The 18,346-nt window shown below is 41.5% G+C and overlaps 1 protein-coding gene across 1 annotated transcript in view; it reads right to left on the bottom strand.

Moving 5' to 3' along the window:
• ALCAM (activated leukocyte cell adhesion molecule) overlaps nucleotides 1-14,770 on the bottom strand; it is a 117,889-nt gene extending 103,119 nt beyond the window's left edge. Inside the window, exon 1 of the mRNA XM_048965984.1 lies at nucleotides 14,469-14,770. Within this exon, the coding sequence (XP_048821941.1) occupies nucleotides 14,469-14,559 (91 nt within the window). The 5' untranslated portion in view covers nucleotides 14,560-14,770. The remainder of the gene's footprint in view (nucleotides 1-14,468) is intronic.
• Nucleotides 14,771-18,346: the final 3,576 nt, after the last annotated feature.

The following is an 18,346-nucleotide window of genomic DNA, read 5'->3' as shown; positions in this document are numbered from 1 at the left end:
ACCCTGCTTCCACATGGTTCTGAAAGCACAGACAGATGCCCCTTCTCCACTGCCTTTCAATGCCCTTCTCCCAGGAGACACATCAAAAGATTCCTTTTATTCCCTTAAAAATGTTCTTTGCTGCTCATTTCAACTTCTATTCTTATTTTTCTCCACTTGTGTATGGATAAACAAAAGCCACAATGCCTTGAAAAGTTACTCCCCCTAAGCATTAGCAGCAATGAGACTTCACTCATACTATTTTCTCCATCAAAACCTGCAAAAGGACCGTAGACTCTGAGGCATAGTTGGGTAGACAATTATGATTAATTAGCTATATCAGAATAGTTTGCTCATGTTAACACAGCTCCTGTCAGGATGGGCATTATTGCCAGCATACCAACCAATTATCCCTCGCTTTTCTTTCCCTGATTTGTTTTCAATAGTAAAGTTTGCTAGGGTAAGTGCATCCACAGAAGTGCTTGGGCTAGCTCATTATATGCTTGATCAATGCGACCCTTTATCTGATGGTGTCCTTCTCCATGTCTTTACAAAAAAAAAAAAAAAAAAAAAAGAAAGCTTGTTTAATGACCCACAGGGAGAAAACAAGAGCATCCTTCTTTCCTTTCCACAGACTCCTGCTGGCCTAGAGCACAAGGCTCTCCACACGGTCATGCACACAAACAAATCAAAGCACTGGGACTTGGAATCCTCACCACGTTCTCTCCTGATAGACTCTGCTCTGACTTCCTTTGCAATTTACAACTAATCACTTTTCTCCTTGTGTCATTTATTCCTAGACTGGAAAATTCTGCAATTAAAGGATTTTGAGGCATCTGAGATGACAGATAAGCCCATGATTAAAAGATTCGTGATGTTGTGATATTAGAGGCATGCTTAGAGCAAGGCAAAAAAAACAAAACAGCATTCATACCCTTCATTTTCTTTCAACCTGAGCACAAGTTCAAGCAGAAAACACTACACCAGAGTTAGGCGTGGTGCCTTATAGTTTCAAACCCTCAGCTATATCAATCTTCTACTGACACACATGTCCACATGGCTAAAGAGAGCATAGCACTTAATGGTGTATAATAAGCTTCCCATTCTTCCAGTAAGCTTTCTTCCTATCACAAGTTTATAAATTATGCATCAAGATTTTACAATTCTCCATTAAAATCATTGAAAAGCATCTCAGGTATCTCAAAGTCAGACATGATGATCCTTCCATCACTTTGGCTTTGAAGTCTGCCAATCTGAAGAAAAATATATTTTCAGAGGGAGCTGCAACATTTTAGAATGATCACTGGTCACAATAATCTAACAAAATATTCTTCACTGAAAGTCAATATTGAAAAACACACGTTCAAATTAAAACTATTTGGGGATTATAGTTTTAATAGCATTTACAATAGAATAATTACAATATATCTTTGAAAAGTGGGGCAGAAACAACACACAAATAGGACCATAACTGACTTAAGATACACTGCAGAAAAAAACAAGTTATCATCACAGGGTTTGATAGCTGTGCATTTAACCATATCATAATCTAAAAACTAATAAGAAAGCATAACTATAAAATGGATCTCTCAAGTTAAGTCTCATAAAAGTCTCAAAACTGCAAATCTGTTCTAAAGGATTTCCTCACATTTTAATTAACAGTCATAAAAAAATTGTGATGAGATAATCTCAGTTTATATAGAAGCATTTTCTCAATTTAAAATTATACTCAAGAAAGCTTAGTAAGCTGCATGTTCCCTGCTGACAGGCATTAAAAAAAAAAATCCTCTTTCATATAATATATCTTACATATGGAAAAACCATGTGTGTGCAATTTAAACACGCGAGCTTATAAAGTCAGCAAAAGAGGTGAACTATCACTTGCATCATATTTTGGAAGAGTGACCAGAGCAAGACGAGAGCCCCTTGCCTAAATTGCTTCCTCTGTGAGCCATGCAAACCAGATGTCCCCCGCGAGGAACAGAAGCACACTACAGCTCACAGAGAACATCCAGCACCTGAAGAGCCTCCTAGCCATCAGTTCTGCTTACTGTGGCTTTCTGGGTCCCTTCTGCAAGGATTGTATTACCACTAGTTTATTAAATTCAATCCTTAAGCAAATACTGAGATACCTGAATAATTTCAAATCTGGATGTTCAAAAATGTGCTCAACACTCTTGCATCAGCTTAACTTCTGGATTTTGTGACTTAGCACATTTTTGGTTACAGGTCTACAATGTCAGCTAAAACAACAGACAAGCAAGCAGTATGATGGTCCACAATTCAGCTACGTTGAAAGGCTCAGTCCAGAAACATGGTTGACCACTCCAATTTCATACAGCTGTATTTATTATATTCCTCATATTAAAAACTAATACTACTTTGGAACTGGCAAGAATGTACGGTAAGATTAAAGGCTTATTTTCTCAGGATTCTCATCTCAGGAATGTCTTAAATAATTGCAGAATACAATGCCTTACCCCTGAGAAAATCCAAAAGCTCACTAAAGACAGAGTTAAACACGTAGGCCAGATGCAAAGCATAAGCATAGTTTGACATCCTTTCCTGACATTTTACTTCACACACTAAGCTACTTGCAAAGACTGGAAGAAAACATAAAGGCTTTCCCCACCTCCCAGAAAGACTCTTATCATAAACAGCATTTAGATCACCTGTGGTGATCCAGTAACACAAGAAGGGAAGGCTCCTTGGGAAGGCCAATTGCTATCAGGACTAACGGACCTATACACGTGCCTCGCTGGAAAGCTTCAGCCATGAGAAGTCACCATGGTAATACAGACAGCTTGTTGAGGCTGGAAACAGTACTGTGTTGTATGGCAGAAAGGAGAAGGGACATGAAACTGAGTATGGTGGTGTGACAGAGCACAGTCTTGATGAAGAATAATGTCTGTTAAGTGCAATAAGTAAAAGGAAAGGGAAGAAGCAAAAAGAACTGACAAACTGAAGATACAGATGATTCTCCCCTGCTTTCTGGTATCTGCTAACTGGCTCTTCTCCTCTCTCTCGAAAATCTAATTTGGAAGACTCTTCTTAATCCCAAATTTTTCCAGAAAGCTCTTATGAAGAAGTGGACAGCTCATCCTCCACAGTTTGCTTCCCTTGCAAGCTGAAGGCCAAGTACTACTGCAGAAGACTTACCTCCAAGATTCCATCAGTGGGGCCCTCTAGCAACATGACATCAGCACGTGGCATCCACTCCTCCTGCTCTGATGGAGCAGCCCACTTTCCACTGTCTTCTCATTGGGAGTGGCTTTAATAGGCCAGAGCCAAAGCAGGATTTCCCTCAGATTCATCTGACTACTCTCCAGGAACTCAGACGTTCAATCACAAAGAAACACTTCTTACAAGTGTCTCACAAAGAAATATTTCTTCTGGTTACCAAAACAACTGTCCTTTTGGTCTTGCTACCTCCTGTCCAGGCAGCAACCTCCAACAGGTCTCTTCAGAAGAAGTTTTATCCCTCTTGGTCTCCATAGTAGACTCCATTCGTTTGCCTTCCCTGCAGGCCCAATGGGTACACCAGATTTGTGACACTGAACTGAACTGCTTTCTACCTGTGCATGCTGCTCCCTGTAAAGATGCCAATTGACATCTTTGGTCAAGCTGGTGGCTCCTGGTAGCAAGCTGTGCCTTTACCTAGCTCAAGTGTGCTTCAGGACAACAAAACAGAAATCATAGGGTAAGAATTTTATTATTCTACTTTGTCTCTTTCCTTTTTCTGTATTTGGAAAGAAGTTCAAACCCCCCTACTATAAAACAGTAGAAAAGCGAAGAGTTTTATGGCATGAATCCACCTGCCAGCTACCCTCACAAACTTCTAGGCATCAATGCACACATCACCAGAAGACATTATACAGCAGACACCATCTAGCAGGCACAGTCAGGGCTCAACCCTGCAGCCACTTTCTCAGCCACTGCATGCCATTAGGCTGCTGTAAGAGCTGCCAGCACTCAGCCCTTTCGTGCTGCAGAACTAAGAAATCCCATCCCAGATGACACAAAGTTCCTGCTCAGGTGCTTGTCACACCACAGCTCCCTTCCATCTAGCCTCCAGTGCAAAGCTGGGTCTCTCGACACAAGAGAGCTCTTTAACATGCTATGTCTGCATAAGCGTGCAAAACAGGGCTATGAAAATGGTGAAGAGTCTGGAGGACAAGGTGTATGAGGAAGGGCTGAGGTACCGTGGTTTGCTCAGCATAGAGCAGAGGAGCTGAGGGGAGACCTGATGGCAGCTGCAGCTCCTCACAGGGAGCGGAGGGGCAGCGCTGAGCTCTGCTCTGTGTGACAGCGACGGGGCCGAGGGAACGGCATAGAGCTGCGTCAGGGGAGGGCAGCTGGGGGTCAGGGACAGGGTCTGCACCAGAGAGCAGTGGGCAATGGAACGGACTGCCCAGGGCAGTGAGCACAGCCCCACGTTGCCAGAGTTCAAGAAGCATTTTCACACCGCTTTTAAACATAGGGTTCGAATTTGAGAGGTCCTGTATGGAGCACAGGATTGGACTTGGTCGTTACGGGTCCTTCATGGACATTCAATGATTCTATGAGATGTAATTCATGCAAGGTTAAGTACCATGGACTCACAAAATGCATGCTGTTATCAAGGATGTACATGCACTGCAGGAATAGCCCATTAAAAAAAAAAAAAATCTAGACTTTCATTTTCATCTTTGCTGAGGAGAAAAAAGCCACAAAATGTTCATTATTACTGAAGCTGCCACAAGGAACATATAACTTAAGTTTTTATTTTTTTCCTCAGCATTTGAATGCCAAGTTTGTTAGACCACTGAAGTCCTCCCAGATAAAATACATTCTGTGGTGCTTCCCACCCTAGCTTAACAGCATGGAAATAAAAAAAAATAAATAAAAAAATAAAAACAGAAAAACCCACAAAAACAAAACCAACCAACTTGGATAGTGAGCTCTCTCAAGCTACTATCATACCTAGCTCAAAGCAACATCCTTCTGCTTACAAACATCATTGTTTGAGAAGTCTGCCACGTTCAGATTTTTCTTTAAAAACTATGTAACTTCAACTTACTCAAGGGATCACCATCCTTCTTCCTTAAATGATTTTTTTTTTTAAGGTTAAAAAAAATTTAGAAATAGCTAGGCCTCAGTCCTCCCCAAGCTAATGGAATTAAAGTGTTTTTTTGTTTGTTTGTTTTAGGTTATCACTGCAGAAGGTACTGGGAAATTGCTAGAGTCAAGTGTTTCATTAACAGATGGAAAATGTAGGCAATTAATGCATGCATGGATTTTCTAATACCTTTCCTTTCCTGCCTTCCTATAGCTAAGAGTGAAGGTCCATCTTTAAATAAAGAAAACAGAGGGGAAAAAAAAAAAAAAACCTCCCAGACTTAACTAAAAATTTTAGAAAAAAAAAAAAAAAAAAAAAAAAAAGTTTTTCAATGCAATACTTCCTTTTAAGGTTCTGTTAAAATCTTCACTTCAAGATTTATGTATAGTTTACTATGCTTGGTTACAGAACACCCAGACTATAAGCCACCAATCTCCTTGTGTGGTTATGAAAAAAGGCTGTGTTGTAAAGAACGCAGAAAAAAAGTAACAAATATTTATTCTTTTGCAGGAAGAAAGCCTCCTTACAAGGAGCCATGGTCCCCAGTATGCTCATGTTCTGCTCTTTCACACTCACATGAAAAGACTCATGGAACTGTCACAGCTGTTTACAGATGACAACATCTTGAAGGAAGACTAGAAACTGGTCTAAAAGCATGAAAACGAGTGATTCGTAAGGCTTTTGTGAATTTGAATTCATACCTAAGGCAATGAACCTGCCATACTAACAAGGCTAGGGTTTTATATATGCTTATGCAAAGTAGTTTCCAATTCTGAAGTTAATGTCTGGCCCTCGGAACAAATCCATGACAATCATTTGTTTCAAGAAACAGTTGAAACGCTAATCCTGCCCAGAAATAATAATAATAATAATAATAAGCTTTTAGGGTAAAATATCAACTTCAAAACTGAAGATCTAATGAAGTCAGACAGCAAATTCCAGCTACAAGTGATTCACCTGCCCCTCCTACCACGTGTGCGGATGTCAGCCCTTACAACACCCCACTTCTTTCTGGAGAAAGCTTCTGTCGGCTCACACTCACCCATTCAGTATTCATTGAAGAAATACACTGCCTTATTCATTCCTCTGTGCCCTCTGCATCTGATGTAATGGAAAGAGAGCCAGAGATCGTGAGCATACTGAGCATGCTGAAGCCCATTTTTCTTTATCACTGCTGTACTCACAGATGGAAATAACGATAAAAAAAGCGACCCATAGAGTGCTCTGCAAACCATTCAGTGCCGGAGAACAAAGTGACACCCCTAAAGCAAGCAGACAGCTCTTTGCAGCAGTTCAGAGGGTAAGTATGCCCCTAGTAAAAGCAGGAAATTTCTCAAGCTTGGGAGGGGTGCAGATCCTTCACCTGCTACAACAGACACCAGAGGTGACCACTGTTAAAAGTCCCTGCTGTCTGGCTCTTCATCTCCATGCTGTCCAGGACTACCTCTAAGCAGGAACGCAAGTGCAGAGATACTCCAAAGGCAGAAGGCCCCAAACACAGCTCCATTCCCACTCCAATCCCCACAAGATGACCTCATTGCCTGCTGCTCTCCCGTTGACTCTCATACAGAAATAATACCTCTCCCACAGCCCTTGGATATATCAGCATTTCAATACATAAACAAGTAGATCCAAGAATCTCAACTGAAAAAGGGTTCACCTGCATTTTCTACTTCCCACACAACATGCCAGTTATTTTCCCCACTATCTCACAAGGTTTAGACTTCTTTCCCTCCAGAAACTGGACAGATGTCTCCTATGTAACCCTGCAGGGTTCTCAGGAAAGTGATAAGGAGCGACAAGTAATGACCTGCAGACAAAAGTGAGTTTGGATGAAATACCAGACGCTGACCCTTATCAAACCTTCAGGTGAACTTCCAGGAGACACACTGACATCAGACATGCACGTAGATACTTCGGAATTTGCTGCTGTGGGGCTCCACACATTAACCAGGGGTAAATCTTCGGGGTAAAGGTTATGCTTAAGGACTTAAACTTCAAAGCTAAGGCAGAATGTGTTGCACTGTTCAACAGTAATGTGGTGAGTAAGGTCATACTGAACAGTGGAAGAGTTGCTCCTCCAAAAATCAAAGCCCTGTTACAGAGGGCTTGAGCAAAATACTTGCATTTGGTTTTAAATATCTATCAAAATAACAATAAGAACAACACTTATTTGACAACCTTAAGATGTAAAACGTAACCTCATGCAATGTGAAGTCTCTGTCATTATTTGCTTGTATTAATGGCAGCTATTCAAATCCACAGATCTGCCTGCGCAACAAGCTCTGTATTAGGAAGAATGAATGCACATGCAATAGTAAGAAAAGTAATTTACAAATATAAACTGGGAACTGGGGGGACATTCATAACATTGACTTCCACATTGTTTTTGTGTAGACAGGATTCAAGATCAGCAGTAAAAACTGCTTGAGAACTGCAAGGTATTGTTACAAAAGTGTCAGTAATGTATTCAAGTTGGAAAAATTATCCTCTTGCCCACTTGTCAAGCTACCAAGCGCAAGAGACAAACAGCTTCTTCATTTACATCAGGTAAATCATGTCAGTGTCATAAGCTTAAATATTCCCCAGTTTGCGAAAGCAAATCTCATAATGCTGTGTCAATATTCATGAGTTAATTTTAATATGTAATACTTATCCTATCATCTTGTCTATATGCAAGCACTCGTTATACTACTTGATACACAGTATCAAGCATTGAGGAATCAATTCTGAACTCTTCGCTTTTGCAATTACACACCTGTACCAAAGTTCCCCAGATACTGCCTAGGTACTCAGTTCTTCGTCTTTCTTTTTTTGTTCTGCGTAAGGTTTTGTATGTGAAGGTTATTATGTTCATCTCTCCTTTCCAAAAACACTAGAATAAGTCAACAAACATGACTTTATCTGAACAAGTATTAAAATTCACTTGGTTAAACACACAGTGCTTTCTAGATTTCACGACACAAAACCGTATCCTAAAATGGAGTAATACCCCAGGCTAATATTCTATATAATCAGCAGCTAACCATTTCAGAAACCTCTATTAAAGAACATATTCCACAAATAATATTAAAACCTCACTCCTGCATTCAACTATACATTGCTTTAATGCCAGTTTAAACTGGGTAATCTCATAGTCCTTTCTGTGGAAGTTTACCATGCCATCCAACAGATAACCCTCTCTGGTCCTTATAATCTACGAACCTTAGAAGCTCTTCTTGGCCAACACAGTAAGTTCACTCAAATCAACAAGTCATTCCACTTCATAAAAATAAACAAACAAAAGAGGATACACGCACACATATCAATCAAAAAAAAATATATATATTAAATATATATATTATTATATATGATATATAATATAAAAAAAATCACATTTAAATCTAGCTGTATACAGCTGACATCTATTTTCAAATTCAATATCTAGGGCTATTTTCTCACGTTAAATTGAAAAAAATTAGGAAAAATAGATTACTTCTGCAGTAAAAAAAAATATAGGATCTGTGAGAAATACAAGGTCTGAGATTTGCAGAACAGTTATCAGCTTCCTGCATTTACCTGTTTATATATTAGAGACATGGAATATGTTCAAAGCATACAAACACATTTGAGCTGGCGTTCTTTTGCTATAACCTTGAATCCACGTTTACAGAATGGTATGCATATTCTAGTTTCTCTTTATGATCCTAGATGAACTTATTTTTGTTAAATAAAGGTCCTACTTTGTCAGTGCTACTGTAAGTGCTTGTTCTTTCTCTTGCCACGACAGTCTACCAATCTTACTGTTTGCACCTTGTTTCATCCAACACCATTCCTGGTGCAGCTCATCCCTTGAGAGTACCCTCTATTCTAAGTTCATTTTGAATTGTTCCACGAAGCACCCCTCAGACAAGCAGACTTCAGACAAAAACCAGATTCTGCAATACACCCACTTTAAAAGCCTGCAAAGCCTTGCTGCAAAGGAACACTCTGTAATTGAATCACCTCTTTGGATTTGCCCAGTTGCGTGACTCAGATTTGTCCTTGCTTCTTCACACAACAGGAAGGCTGTGAACAAAGTAAGATGCATTTAAAAAACAAACCCTTTGCCACAGTGTACTGTTAAGGAAGATTTTTTTTTTTCTTCCCCAACACATCTTTCAATCTGAAGCCAGAGATCTGAGAAAAAGCACAAAGATGTTCTTTCTAACAGTAAGGTAGCAGAGCTCCCTCTATTGAAATAGCTGCCAAAAATCTCTTCAAATTTCTTCTTTTGAAAAAAAGAAAAAAAAAGGAAAAAAAAAAAAAACCAAAAAACCACAACAGTTCCCAGACAGGACTCACCTAACAGAAAGGCAAGTTGTGTCAAAGAGATAACTGAAGGCAGGGGCAAAACCACCAGACATAGCTAGTTCCCAGTGAGTGCTGAAGGGTCACTGGCTCACCAGGGCTCCAAACGTGGAGATTCCAGCAGCCAACAAGATCCAGGGAGACACTTGAAACTTTACTGATGTTTAAACACTTTCCCCTAGGGCTGAAATTGCTACACTTAATATCCATGTTTAATAATACTAGGGGATTCCATAGACTGTACTACTACAGCTCACAATGCAACACATGAAAGCTGTTTGAGTATTTGCAGTTTTCCTTCCACAACAAGAGGTTAACTATACACAAAACGACCTAATTGAAAACAGGTGATACAGATACATAGGCTGCAGAAACACTCATTAAATCATGGGCTGCACTTTTTGCTTGTTATCAGGGGAACAGCTTAGTATTTCCATTGCTACTGAAAGCACTTCAAATGCTTTCTAACCAAACATTAGAGAACTGTTCTAACCCCTGATAACCCACAAAAATCATACCCTAAAGCTACTCCACTCTCCATCTCCATGGTTTTATCACTTCCTCCTTTTCTTACCTCCCAAAAGACGCATATTTCTTATCAAAAACAAACAAACAAAAAAAAAAAAAAACCAGCTCAACAGAAATAGGAGTTGTTTAATAAATAAATACTTATTTGCCTTTCTAGAGACAAGCAAGTATGATAAGGAATGAAATTTTATCTTAAGCTAGGCAGATATTCCTCTGCAGAGCCAACACCTTAGAGAAGTGGATTAACATCCTCTGGGGCTGGGCTGACTCTGATTTAGCCTGCACAACATGCATTGGGGAAAAAGAAAATCAAAACAAAACCAGAAAAGAAAGAAGGGACAGAAAGTTGATCTGATCACTGCCAGCTGCTGATTGTACTAGCTTCACTGTGATCTCTTCTTACATAAGAGATGAGATTCATTTTCAAGCATGTTAGAGACAGAAACGTACAGCCTCCTTCAATATTCATACTGTTCTTAATAAGGAGAAGATACCAAGATAAAGAACGTGTAGGTCAAAGCCTTGTCTTCAGGGAAGATAATTTCAAATCAAGGGGAGTGTTCAAATGAAATGATGTTCACTTTTCCCTGGAAAAAAATCATGCTCTGCTCAAGTCAATTCTAATTACCACCCCCCTACAGCACTTACAGTTCTTGGAAGATTCTCTCATTTGAGCATTGGTGCATGGAAGCAGAACTATTTTTCTTCAAAGCAGAAGAGCTCAGGAGAAATCAGCATGCTGCAACAGGTGCTCAATTCTCTGTTACAGGTGTGACATTACAGCTTATGTGTATTTCCAATTTAAAAAATTACATTATCAAAGTGAAAAAAAAAAAAAAAAGCTATCTAAGAGGAACCTTGAGAAGCACTGAACAAAGAGATCGTAGTTCTCACGTAGTCTTAAAAGCCAGCCTACCCTGTCATGCAGTCTGCAGAACTGAACAAGACCATGCCAAAAAAAAAAAAAAAAAAAAAAAAAAAAAGAAAATAAAAAGAAAAAAGAAAACTCAGATTATTAGTGATATGAAAAACCAATTTCTACAGTCAGCATGGTAATGTAAAAGAGAAGCCCTCAAGTGTGAAACAGCACTGCAGAGCAAGTCTATTGGAGACCATTGTGCTTGTAGTCATACAGTGTGGCTCACAATCAGGACAGACTGAATATGGAGCATCTACTGTTGGGAGACTCAGCTATGGGCTCAGTTTCTCAAATGTTAACAGGTCTGAAGCACAAACAGACAGGCCTGGCACCCTCCATAGCTGTCTCCCTTCTTTCCAATCTCCTTTTGTTTCACTACAGGCTCAATAATCAGACCAAAACCACTTTGACCAAAAAAAAAAAAAAAAAATACTCTACAAAAAGTCCCTGTGGTAGTATTGTAATAAAAATCCCATGATGGTGTAATGTGGTATGACTAGCAAGCACATTAAAGCTATTGTCACTACAGTAATCCTTAGTTTTAGATTTGTACCATGCATTACTAGGGAGGACATTATGGAAATCTGTGGTGAGCACTCAATAGCACAAGACTATAAACCACATTACAGAAGTAGAATATTTGTAAGAAAATTGAGAGGATATGTTTAACCTTATCACAAAAGTGTAATTTGCATTATGTAAAGTAATGGCATTTTCATTATTTTCCCCTTCATGTATCAGCCTGCACAGATACTTAGAGATTCAGTTCCCCAAAACCTACAGCTGGAGAAAAGCCAGCCAGTAGTTTTATGCCTAGCACTCTGGGAGCTGAAGCTATTTACCCTGGGATTACAGATTAGCACCCTAAATTACATTCTGTAAGGAAAATGGATGGACATATAACTAAGAGTGTTGACTCTTGCACAGGTTGGGAAGTGGAAATAAGATATCTCAGAATTAAATCTGACTTACCACAGAGATATGTATTTCATGAACATCACAAAATGTATTTTTTCCAGTTAAAAAATTGATTGTTTGGTTCCCCTATGGAGCTGAAGAGCTTATTTTTCTCTGGACTGAAATTTCAGAAACGTATAGACCTGGATGATTGCTGCTGTTGCCCTCTGTGTGCCAGAAAACCAACAGAGGAGGGGCAGCACAGGACAATGAGTTTCTAACAAATTCTTACAAAAGAACTTTAAAGAGGTTTTACAAAGAAGTAGCACTTCCCAAAACAAAAATCCTTTAACAACTTCTAGCTCACTTGTGAAGAAGTCTCTGGCATTGGACAACAGAAACACAGCAGATCGAAACAAAATATACATGGCACAGAGATCTCCTGACCTCAGTCTTAGAAAGCCTCATGAACTTCAGGTCTTAATACAGAAAATCAGTTTTCTTAGATCAATGTCCTGCTAAATATACAAGGAAAAAGAAAAAAAGAAAAAGAAAAAAAACCCAACAACCATAGCTACCAGTGAGGACAAATTAATCACCCTGTGATTAAGAAGGCTCCATGTTGCCCTTTCATTACCATGACACAGTTACCAGTGTTTAGTAATACAATGCCAAATGAGACTCTGATCTTCAGAATTATTATAAACCAGAGACCAGGGAAGAGGGGGAAGCACCACAGTTAGCTCGTGACTGAAAATGGACTTTCTTTCCACTTGCAGTCATCTTCCTAGAAGAGCCCAAGCATTTAACCGATATTCTCATTTACTCAATCATAGAGTTAGCCTCCTAGCCTCACACTTGGGCATAGACCACCTCATTTTTAAATAGAGCTCTTCTTAGGCAATATCTTCTGCAAAGAAAAGCTCAATATTTCTCATAGGAGCCCTCCACCAGGCTGAATATTGCCAGAGAGATCTATACCTAATGCACATCAACTTTTAATATGCTTTTAATAGCTCAGCCTGTGCTTGCCATATGCAAAGCTGAAATGGAACTCCCCAAAGCCAAGCATTGTGATAGTGATGTATCCAGAATTTGTGGTGAATGATGGTAAATTGGCACGACACAACTAAGATTGTAAGGAGTAAGGAATGTGAAATAGGCAGTGCCTAAATGCCAAAAGCTTAACAAGTATTGTTTTTAACTATCTTTTGTCCTCCAGGGAATAGATTGAGAATGCAAGGCTTAAGTTATAAATTGGGCATTCCAGACATTTTCTGTAGGCTGGGAAGGTCTCTGAGGTGGGGCTGTGTTCTCCCCTCATGCATTTGTTCTGTCCGACCTTCTCATCGAGAACACAAGGAAGGAGAGCAGAGAGAACTACTCTGTAAATGTCGGATGGTTTACCTCCAAACTCTTTAAGCAATAGCTCATCAAATTCCATCTCTTTATAGACTTCCATCAGTGCAACCCTTAAGATAAATTATTTTTATTATTTCAGATTTCCTTCGGTGGGCAAATGTGGACAGTCACAGCGAGTGAAATCAATTCTTATTTACGTTAGCAGAAAGTGGGACAGAACTCTCTACAGGGGACACATCTTGCTTCATCGCTGGGGTGCTTATCTCTCCGGATACTCCACATGCCTTCAGTATTTCATAACATGAAAAATCTTTTCCAAAGAGCTGCTCTACACCACAGAGATCGGCACTGACTGCAAACTCTGCTGCTGAGGCATTTGTAAGCCTTACTGAGATTAGATGCTGTATTTGCCAGAGCAAAACCAGAGCAGAACAGACTAGTACAGTGCTTACACTTCTATTCCTCTTGTATCTGTGTTGGAAGAGTGGTTGGTTGTGTTTGGTGGGTTTTTTTAGGGTTTTTATGTTTGTTTTTTCGTTTTTTTCTTTTAGCTATTCTAATAGAAATTAAAGCTTGAGTTATGCCAGCAAGGTAAGGCTGCCACTTGTCTGAACTTAACTGAAGCACATACTAAGTAAGAGCGGTTATATCGCTGGTGAAAAGGGGCTCCTGAAGCGCTGTCCTTATCTCGCTGCTGCCTATAAGCGGTTAACCGAGGAGCGCGCAGCAGTGAGGCAAAGGCTGGCAATGAACGAACGCCAACTTCACAGCTCCTGAGAGCCCCGCGCTCCCGGCACACACGAGCAGAGCCTTTCCTTCAAAGCAATACAAACTACTGCCACAGGCTGACGCTCTTTCTACAGGAATAATGAGACGCTCTCCGTGCCGAATGCACAACTCCTCACTTCCTCAGCTTCTCCCTCAGACTTCACTTTCACGCTCAATATTTACAAAATAAAACCTACGAACGTCTGACGGCTGCAACGTTCCCAGCACCGGTGGGGGACGCGGCGCTCCCCGAGGCTCACAGCAGCCGCCAGTGCCACGGGACCCGCCCTCAGCAGCGCAGCGCTGCGCCCCGACCGCGCTCGGGACTGCGCGGCGTTGCGGGCAGAGCGGTCCCGGCTCTGTTCCCACCTCTCCCGCCCGCTTCCCGATGGTTGCGGGCGCTACTATGGGGCACGGCGGCTCGCTCTCCCGCAGCCCGCTTCCCCGCATCGGCCACCGGAGTGAGGCGGTGAGCGTCGGGCGTTCCAGCTACGAGCGGGCGGACGGACGGACGGGAGCCCCGGGGGGCACGGCCACCTGCGGCCCCAGCCTCGCCCCCGACGAGTCCCTCGCGGAACGGGCTCTCACCTGGCGGCATGCAGAGGGCTGCGAGCAGCAGGCAGAGCAGCGGGCGGCGGCGGCAGGAGGCGCGGGCGGCGGCGGCGGGGGGCTCCATCATCCCGCCTGCCCGCGGCGGGACCGGGAGGCGGCGAGAAGACGGCGGCGGCACGCGGGGCTCTTCCCTCCGGCTGCGGAGCGCGGAGGCAACTTCTCTCGTCTCGCGGCCGTCTGCGGGCGCGGCAAGCGGCGGGGCGGCTGCTCTCCCTGTCGGCGCGCGGCGAGGAGCGACTCCGCACCAGAGCAGGTAGCGGCTTCCCTCTGGCAGCCGAGCGGCGCTCCAGGACTGAGAGCGGCGGCAGGGAGGCGGGGCCGGCTGCGGCGGCGCAGCTGGCCCGGCCCCTCGCAGCAGGCGGCGGGGCGGGGGAAGCCCCGGGTGCGGCCGCCCCAGTCGGCGGAGCCGCGGTCCCCAGAGCCCCCGGAGGCGCCGCCGAGGGGGAGCGGGACTGTGAGGTTGCGGAGCACGGCGAGCCCCGTGCCAGTCGCCCCGCCCCGCTCCTGTACGTCTTCTGTGTCCGTGGTCAAGGTGTGCGTCGGGTGGGAGTATTGCAAATCGCGAGCTTAAAAAATAAAACTGCCTGTTCTGCCGGGTGCGTAGTCAAAAGGAAAGCTCACAGCGGTCGGTGGAGCAGAGGGCTTGGAAGGGAGGGAGTTTAGGGCGCTTCTGGCTGCGTGAAGGAATGCACCGAAGGACGAGGGAGCGTGCGTTCGGCGCATCTGCCCCGAAGATGAAAACGATGCCCGCAGCAGTCATGGAACGCGGACATCTCGCCCGCTGCACGGCGAGGGCGGGCTGGGAGATGGGCGCCCCGGAGTCACACGGCCAGTTCTGCCCGAGAAGTACCCCTGGTGTCCAAAAGCTGAAAGCGTGAATTACGCGTGTCATGTGGTCCCTCCAGAGGGACTTTACAGAAGCGAAATCCGAAGCGAGAAGAGCTCTCACTTACTTCATGTGAGCTTTTAGACAGGAACTTCCCCAAAAGTCCTGGAAATCAAAGACACGCTTCAGTAGATTATTCTGCAGATATATTTGCTGTTCTCAAAATATGCGACGATGACTAAAAACTGAGAACACTTCGATATTTCTGTGGTGCAGAGTAGATTTAAAATAGCACCGTCTGTGCATGTCTTTCACCACGTACTGCACTTGTTTCCAGTAAAATGAGGCAACGATGTTTCACTTCAACAACTTTAAGTCTAAAGCATTGTCTTCAACTCACATCATCCTTCTATTCTTCCACATTATTACCTTTATAATTGTGTACGTCATGCTATGCAATCGGTTTTAAAAATATTTTACTTCCTCTACTTACTGCCCATCTGAGCCTTTGTTTTCTGTGGAGATTTCTCTTAATCAGCGTATTACTAAGCAGATTACAAAAAAGAAAGAAAAAAAAAAAGAAAGAAAATGAAAAGATCTTTTTCACTTTTAAGATCAATAATGTTCTTTTGTCTTCCTTTTGAAGCCACTCTATAGTACCCATTCAGAGTTTTTTTCTTGTATGTTTAAAATCAGCACTGAGTACTCATTAGCTACAATATTTAGTAATTTTATTGCTGCAGAGCCTGGGGATTCCCCTAGAGCATCTGGGACAGAACAAGAGGAAATGATTTCAAACGAAAAGAGGGAAGATTTCGATTGGACATAAGGAGGAAGTGTTTTACAATGAGGGTGATGAGGCACTGGCACAGGTTGCCCAAAGACGTGGTGGATGCCCTGTCCCTGGGGACATTCGAGATCAGGTTGTGCAGGACTCTGAGCAACCTCATCCAGCTGTTGGTATCCCTATTCACTGCAGGGGAATTGGACTAGATAGTCTTTAAGGGTTCCTTCCAACTCAAGTGGTTCTATTCAATGAAACTCTTTAGAGGTATTGCGTAGAGTTATATGGAGATGACCACTTAGTCTAGTTCAACATTGTATTTCTCTTGTTTTTGACTTCTGGTATGTGTTGGTTTTTCTACAGCTCTGGCACTATTACAAATGGAGGGCCTAATTCTGACTTCTTTATTGATATGGACAAGACTGATAAAGCCGTTGGGATTGTGGATGGAAGATTGAAAAGTGAAACTCTAAAAACTGTCTGAAGGCAAACAAACGTAAAAGATGAGAGGGCTTATAGGGCAGAATGAATCATGGTGCACTTAGTGTATGTTTACTTTTTAACATGGCAGTAGCGAGTTCAATTTGACAGTATCCAACTAATAAATGGTTTGCTAGATGAGAGAAGTAAATAATGTCCAAGCACCTTGTTTTTAAAGCAGATGAATAGCTGTTCCCTTATTTGCATAAAAATAATGGATAGTATATGTTTTCTGTCAGTGGAATCGAGAAAACGCTTGTGAATGTTGCAAATAATTTCCAATGGCATGATACAGAGACTAAAATGTGAGCTAGAGAACAGTACATTCCAAGCAGACAAGCATTTTTGAATGTATGCTTATGATACCATTAAAAAAAATTATTTGATGACTTTTGCTCTCGTGTCAATACTGGATGTGCTGTTAAAAGTCTGTAATAAACATGAGAAATGCAGAAGATAACATTGTGGACATAATACTGAAATCACAGACATGATTTGTTGTGGGTTTCCCTCACTACTTTGTCATTTCTCTTCAAAGCTGTTTCTACCTTTCACTTGAAAGGAGCTCTTTGAATTCTGAGTAAATAGAAAACATCTCAAGCTCAGATTACTCAAATGTTTTGATAACTTTACAGGAATTTAAATGTGATTAGAAATTGTCAAGGTAATTATTAAAGATATCTTTATGTGCTGTGTCATTTAAACTGTCCTCAGTACTGAGATTTGTAATTAATTCCTTTAATGTCTGTTGGGCTGACACAATATAGATCTGGGTTTTTTTTACAAATTATGTTCTTGGGGCATGCTCCTGTTCTCCTTGAAGTTAATAGGAGTATGAGTAAGTCACTACTCTGTTGGGAGAACAGCAACTGCCTGGCTTTAATGTCCAAAGTAAACATTTTTTTTTAAGAAGTTAAAACAGTTAGTATGTTTTTTTCTTCTGTAGAATGTAACTGTGTTTCAAAAGCACTACTAATAAAAAAAAATAAAAAAACAACTTTGAAATATGCTTAATCTTATCAAACCATACATTTTTTATTTATGTGACAAGGTGGATTAAAAGTGTAATCCATTAATAATGGATTGTGCATCATAACAATGAGGTTTTGTTAAACTAAAATATCATTTTCTGTTCCCAACAGATGTTTAAAATAGTTCTTTTGGAAACAAATTCCTAGCAATAATAGTAGAGAACGCTGTTGAATAGAGCACTGCTCAACACACCTGGTAATTTAATCCATTGTTAATATTGAGTAGGTAGGCTTTAGTCTTGCATGGAAGTTAACATCATGTTAATGAAACTGTATTTGCTGTTTTGGCTCAGCGTTCAGAGGTACACTCAGCAAAAACAGGAGCCTTCCCTTGCTTGTAACTGCCCTTGAGTCAAAAGCAACCATCACAGTCTCGTATTTTGCTATGTCTGGTTCTGCTAGCTTAGATGGACATTCTAGGTTAAAGGTGTTAAAGATATTCTAACTGTAGATGTTCTTGTTCATTGCATGGGAGTTGGACTAGATGACCTTTAATGGTCCTTTACATCTCAAACTATTCTTTAATACTAATTCATAAGATGCAAGCATGAAAGGTTTCTATTTGTACTCAATGCAACATTTTTTCACACCAAGGATTAAACACCAGTATAATCTACCCTACCAGTTACAACAGTGCTGAATGACTTGTCAGTGAATTTCCTGGGATTTGGATCACATTTCTATGACAACTGGGAATTCCACAATTCACTTCCTGCCCTCTTAGGCATCTGAA

This window comes from Lagopus muta, chromosome 1 (assembly GCF_023343835.1).
Source record: "Lagopus muta isolate bLagMut1 chromosome 1, bLagMut1 primary, whole genome shotgun sequence".
NCBI lineage: Eukaryota > Metazoa > Chordata > Aves > Galliformes > Phasianidae > Lagopus > Lagopus muta.
The sequence above is the reverse complement of the archived record's forward strand: the minus strand, read 5'-3'. Positions and strand labels throughout refer to the sequence as shown.